At 48.7% G+C, this 6,575-nt stretch overlaps 1 protein-coding gene across 1 annotated transcript; it reads right to left on the bottom strand.

Moving 5' to 3' along the window:
* Positions 1–5,250: 5,250 nt before the first annotated feature.
* On the bottom strand, positions 5,251–6,575 carry LOC135447307 (homeobox protein HMX1-like). The gene is made up of 2 exons (XM_064712242.1): positions 6,374–6,575; positions 5,251–5,828 (listed from the first exon to the last, which is right to left on the bottom strand). The coding sequence occupies exons 1-2, from the start codon at positions 6,573–6,575 to the stop codon at positions 5,251–5,253; spliced, it is 780 nt and encodes a 259-aa protein (XP_064568312.1).

Below are 6,575 nucleotides of genomic sequence, written 5' to 3'. Positions count from 1 at the left end.
TCTGATCTTGCATGACTTCTTCTGCTTGTATATTCTCAACTGCTTATTGTGCTAAATAACTTGATTTTGATGATACAGCTGGGAATGTTGTGCTGTGATTAAAGTGGACATTCCTTTAAGTTTTTTGCTTTGGTTTTTTTTAGAATGTCTGGTAATGTTTTCTGGTCCCCATTGGATTTTACATAAAGATCATCACCAATGTAACTGATGTGTGGAGAACAGAGAAGAGGCAGATATGATTGCTCCCTCTGTGCACTGATTATATTGCAATCACCATTTCCCATTGCAGAAATCACTGTTTTCCTCTAAAGTTAAATTCTTCTCTGAAATAAAAGGCTTTCTCCTTTTAGGAACAGAGCACTTCCCAGGTACTGCAACACAGGACAAAAGATAAATATTTCTGAATTTATGCTCCTTGATGGACTCTATTTTTAGTAATAAACACTTCACAGGTTTTTATTTTAAGCTCTTTATATGATCTCTGACAGATGAACCGATTGACAACCACTTCTCAGGATGCAAGAGCACATTCAACATCAGTGTTGAGACAAATATAAATGCAAATTTAGGCTCAGGCATTTCCAAGCCTCTCCAGTAAATACATAACTTATTTTTTCAGTATGGTTGCTATTTCACATTGCAGCTATGAGGATATTATAACTTCAGATTCTCCAAAAAGAAAAAATCTTAAGGACTCGATCTGACAAATTCTGCTCTGAGTCAGACATATTCTAGAGGTCTCATCCTTGCCTTCCCACCATGTGTTTGTAAGGGAAAGCAGAATCAGGCCAAGCCCAAGTTTAACTTGCAAAAGGAGCCCACTGCACCTATTCATGTGAATGAGAAAGGGAAATAAACTACTGGCTTTCCAAAAAATGGTGGGGTTAGACCTCCACTGCACAGATGAGGCAGAGAGATCATTTTTACTGTGTGCCACTCCAAAATTAATTATTTCTTCATGTTCATAATTATTTTGGATCATCCATGTTATTCTTCTTCTGAGATTCTGCAATGAATTTTCATCTTCCTTAAATTTTATTAATCTGCCTAGATTCAAATTAATCTCCCCTGGGAGATAAAGCTGTGACTCCTGTTTCTTTGCCTAATTCCTCTATTGCCAATCATTGGTGGCTTTCTTGCAGAACATGAAACATTACTACTTTTTGGGGTAACATTGCAAGCCTTCCTCTAGGCAGATGAAACCCTTACTTAACATATAAACATAGAAAATCTGTAGTAAGTTCAATCCTTTCCTTAAAAAATGGAAGAAAATACAACTTATCATTTCATGTTAGCAAAACAAAACCAAAAAAAAAAAAGGCAAACCAAAAACAAAACAAACAAACAAACAAACAAACAAACAAAAAGCCCCAAATCAATGAAAAGGTGAGAAGAAGCAGGAAAGTTTTCATATTCTAGATCAACACCTAGTAAGGCCATAGAGCTGTGCTGGGTAGCTCTTCTCCCTCTGGTCTGTAGCACAACTTCTCTCACCTGGTGCAGGTGAGCCCCAGCCTGGTCCAGAGCAGAAATCTGAACAGCATGGGGTGGACAAGGCAGGCACAGAATCCTTGTGCTGGCCCATCAAGGTGTTTGTGTATGTGGTGGTTGGAGAACAACAAAGCAAAACAAAACACAATGATAACAACTGTCTGTTCCAGCCTCCTGATCACGAGACTCCAGTGGGAAACCAATCCTTAGGGGAGTTTTCCAAAATCTTCCAACAGAGCAGATACAGGAGAAGGCTTGTTCTCCAGCAGAAAAAAATTGAATTTTCTAATTCTCAACACACTTTCATACAAGAAAAGTAACGTGATTAATCATCGTAAGCTCTGGGAATTTTACAGCATAACAGGTGATATGAAAATCAAGTTTTCTGGAGGTGCTGCACTTAGAATGAGCCTTGTGAGGCTTTTATGAATGGGTGGAGGAGAGAGAGATTGAGCAGATTTTTTAAGCCCTTCTATTGCACTCTTTCACTGAGCAGTGCATTTGTGTATGTATCTAACACATTTGTGTGTGAATCCAACTGATTTTTAAATATATTTTCCTGTTGATAAATGGATAAATGTCATATTTAATCACCATCTTTTTTTTTTTTTTTTTTGAAGATTCAGGTGCCAGGTCTTACACATGTCTCTCTTTCCTATTCAATTTATAGAGAATTCCAAGTGAACCTGCTGGTACAGAAGTGCTGTGCTAACACGGGATTTCCCAGCACAGGCAGGGCTTCTTGTTATTCTAATAATCATAAATTTTAAAAAAGATACTTTTATATGAGCGCTTTTGAAGCAGTTGCACCACCTCTTTTCATTGTATCAAACCTTCACAGCACATTTTAAATCTCAGTTCCAGCAACTAATTGGCTCTAGCACTGTTTGGAGTTGGGATTGGTTGGCTTGATTTGGTTTGGTTTGGTTTGGTTGTTTGGATTTTTTCTTTTTTTTCCTCAAATTCCTTGCAAGCTCTGTTAGAGTTTTTTAGGATTTGAGGGTTTTGGGGTTTTTTGAGTTTTTTATTTGGGGTTTTTTGGGGGGGAGGGGTGTTGGTTTTTTTTTTTTTGGTTGCGGTTTGGAGTTTTGTGGTTAATTGGATGGTTTGGGGGGTTGTTTGAGGCTTATTTGCCTGTTTTCTTGTTTAGTTCTGCTGTGATCTGTTTCGTCCCTTGAAGTCTCTCATCAACAGGTTAGCCGTACAGTGGCCTGTAGCAATCTCCTGTTGTAATAAGGAACGATTAGTAATTGCAAACACAATTGTTTTGAGCTGTAAAAGAAACGGCAGTAATATTCAGTGTGATCAGCATTGACTGCTCGGCTGGGAATCCCGATGCATCCTGAACTTGGTTTTCTTCAGAGAAAGCTCCCTTGCCACTGGCCGTGTTACTCTAAGCAGCAACAGTTCAGATAATATTTCTGGCCAGTACTCACAGAACCAGCACTTTTACCTTGATGTGAAACGAATAATTTGGGGTAGTTATTTACTTTGCCTGGCTCCACGGCTGTTTCGGGCTTTCGTTGTTCATTAACTCCTGACGAGAGGGTCCGAGAGCAGCAAGCTGCGAAACCTGACCCGTGCTAACTCCTCTTGCCTGCAGAACTACTCTGCCCCTTGTTTCTGATGGAAAAAACAAACCTCCCCCCGTTTCCGTGGGTTCGTATTTTCCCTCGTTTTGCTTCTGCAACTCCAGCAACAATTTGAAAGGAAAAATAATAAAGCGGGAAGAAGACTGAAAATCGTTCCATAAATGTAGTGAAAAGTAGATTAATTGCAGAATAACGATTTCTTATATGGTTATTTTTCACCACGGAGACGTAAGAGGCTGCCGTGATGCGGAAGGACAGCGTCTTTAAATAAAGTTTTTTTCATGTTAAAGAACTTTTCATGTTAAGTCCCTAAATGAAGGGACCCTAGTGTATAGCTGTTGCATCTGATTAAACTTCCATTGGTAGGGATTTAGGAAAAGGTGGATTTGCTTCTGGTAATAGTAGTCAAGTAATGGGGTATAGACATAGAAAACATTAGAACAAACAACCAAAGGAAGGTTCCGAAAGAGATCACCAGTTATGAAACATAGACAAACAGGAACCATAGATCGTCACTCTGGGAAATGTGTTATTTAACCACGGAGCAACTCGCAGACTCAGACGATTTTAATTTCTTTGGCTATCACTATAAATTCAGACGAGAAAAGAAGCGAGTCCTGCGGTCCAAACCGTCAGTTCGTCGCCTGCACCTTCCCTGGAGCGGCAGTTTGGAGAAACCTGAGCTATGAAGTGCCCCCGGCAGGTCCCCTTAAGCCTCTCCACTTGCTGACACCACCCTCACCGCAGCCTCGACCTTTTTATTTCTTTTTTTTTCTTCCCAGAGCAAGGGAGCCCTGTGAGACACCTCTTGCTGCTTGACACTGATTCAAAACGGATTTAAAAGCGAGAGGAGAGGTCAAACAACACTTCTAGATCACCGCAGCGGCCAGAACACTTCCGAGAGCCGAGGAAAGCGTTTCCCCGAGCTCGGCTGGAGCCAGGCTCGGCTCGGCTGCGGCACCTCCCCGGCTGGGAGCGGAGCCCCGCAGTCGCCCCGAGCCGCGGGGACTCGCCTGCGCCTGTTCCTTGAGCATCTGCGTCAATTTCCCACGGAAAGACAAACGGAAGAGTGAGAAAATGAAAGAAAACCCCTTCTTGTCTAGCCGAAACAGCTATCGTGCTTTTTTCCCCCACTGGGAAAAATCGATGAGTTTCCATTCGCGCGTGCAAGGGTGAAATTCGTAATGTCACGACTGTGTTTTTATTTTTTAAATTGTGCTCTTTATTTGTAAAATAAAAATCATCGGTGCACTCTAGGAAATATCTTTCATTTGATACTACCTAGCAGTGACTATTGAAAAGGCAGAAGTTTCAACTTTCTGAAAAAGTTTATTTCCAACCTTGGGATATAAGGCGTGTTAACGTAGAAACCAAAGGACGACAAAAGCGTTTGCAGATTTATGTGTAGATAGATATAAAAAAAAATTTAAAACCGCACTTCTTTATCCTAGGATAGCAGGTAAAACCGTCCCAGGAGATTTCGGAGGGCGGGATTAGCACAAGAGACAGCTTGTCTTGTTCTGTAAAATCATCACACGACCCTCATTCTGAGAACCAGTTAGCGCAAAACATGTGAGAGAGATCTTGGGGTGTTTTTTTCCGAAGGGGAAAAAAGCAGAAAAGTCACAGTTTAAGAACCATATCTGAGGAAATGTGTCTACATTTTGATAATGTAAAAGATGGGGAGAAGCTACTCAGAGGGATATTACAGGAGGAGAGTTTGAGAGACAGAGAAGCACAGAGAGGCTTTGGCCATTACCAATCTGTATGAAACGTGACTCGGTTCACGGTAAAGCGACCGCCACGATGCTTGGGACAGACAGGGGGACACGGTCCCCACGGACTGAGGCAGAGCATCGGCCCTCCTGTGAAACCGGAACGGGATAATTTGGAAGGGCGGCAGGCAGAGCACGTCCCCGTTTCTTTGGTGGCTCCGTGTTATCTCCTCCGTCCTGACCACCGAAAAAGAGCTGCGAGAGGGAGAGCGGCTTGGCAGCGCCCTTCCGAGCCTTGGCAGCGCCGGCAGCCACGGACACGCGTGGGGGCGCCCGGGAGGCCCCTCCGTGGGCCGGGTGGTGGCTGTGGCTGTGACGGACACTCCACCTGCCCAGCGGGGTCATAAATAAAATCGGGGCGGCCCCTGGCAAGGCAAGGTCGGAGGCCAGGGCTATACATCCCCGTCCACCAGGCTGAAGTGTTTGCCCGGCCCGGGCAGGCAGAGGTAGGGGATGGCGCTGCCCGGGCAGAGCAGGGGGAAAGGCAGCGGCAGCAGGCAGCGGCTGAGCAGGGCGCTGTCCTTGTAGAGGGCCGGGAAGGAGAGAGCCGAGGCGGCACTGGGGGGCTGCGGCTCCCCGGGGGGCTCGGCCGGCCCCGGGCCCTCGGGCTCGGATGACATTTGTCTCTTGAGCTTGTTGCGGCGGTTCTGGAACCAGATCTTCACCTGCGTCTCGGTGAGGTGCAGCGCGGCGGCCAGCCCGGCCCGCTCGGAGCTGCTCAGGTAGCGTTTCACGTCGAAGGTGGACTCCAGCTGGAACACCTGGGACTTGGAGAAGATGGTCCGTGTCTTCTTCCTGCCGCCCGCCGCCGGCGATCTGCCGTTCTCCGCGCCGGAGCCCCCGGCCTCTCGGGGCGGCGGCTGCCGGGGACCGCGCGTCCCCTCCGCGGGGACAGGGGACCCCGCTTCGCCGCCCTCGGGGCCGAGGCCGCGGCTCGTCCCTTCTGCACGGGGCCGGCGGGGCTCGCTGCCTGCAAGGGCAAAGCACAGCATCAGTCCCGGCCGCAGCCCGCGCCCCCGCCCCGCATGCACGCACAGCCCGGCAGCGGAGCGCAGGGAGAGGCTGCGGGGGGGACAGGATGGGGAGGGGGCTGCCGAGGGCTGGCCGCGGTCCCACACCCTCCAGAGGGGAGAAGAAGGGTGAGGCCCTTCCATAAGGATCCAAGGAAATCCCTCTGCCAGCTGTGTGACAGGAAAGCGAGGGGCTCCTGAGCACGGGACAGCCGCAGGAGGCCGGGAGGGGAGCACAACAGCCTGGAAGCAGGTGGGTGATGTGCGGCATCTTCCGCGTCCGCCCGCGGAGCCTCCCCTCCTCCTGCGTGTGTGTCTGTGCGTCCGCGTCTGTGTCTGTGCCTGTGTCTGTGTTCGCGCGTGTCTGTGTCTGCGTGTCTGTGTCGGTGTGTGTGTGTGCGTGTGCGCTGGCCCGGCCCGGCCCGGCGGCACTGGGGGTGCCCAGGTACCGCCCGGGTGGGGGCCGGACCTGCGGGTCAGCCCGAGGAGGCTGCTGGCTCCGTACCCGAGTCGCTGGAGCCTTTACTGGGCTCTTGCTCCTCAGGCCCCTCTCCCTCCTGCTCCTCCTCCTCCTCCTGCTCCTCCGGCAGCGCGCAGCGGGCCGTGCCCCGCTCCCTGGCCGGGCGCCGCAGGATGCTCTCGATGCTGAAGGCCGGCGGCGCGCCCGGGGCCGGAGGAGCTCGGCGGCCGCCCCCGAGCTGCACCAT

Source organism: Zonotrichia leucophrys, chromosome 4, assembly GCF_028769735.1.
Source record: "Zonotrichia leucophrys gambelii isolate GWCS_2022_RI chromosome 4, RI_Zleu_2.0, whole genome shotgun sequence".
NCBI lineage: Eukaryota > Metazoa > Chordata > Aves > Passeriformes > Passerellidae > Zonotrichia > Zonotrichia leucophrys.
Note: the sequence above shows the minus strand (reverse complement) of the source record. Positions and strands in the feature narration are given on the sequence as shown.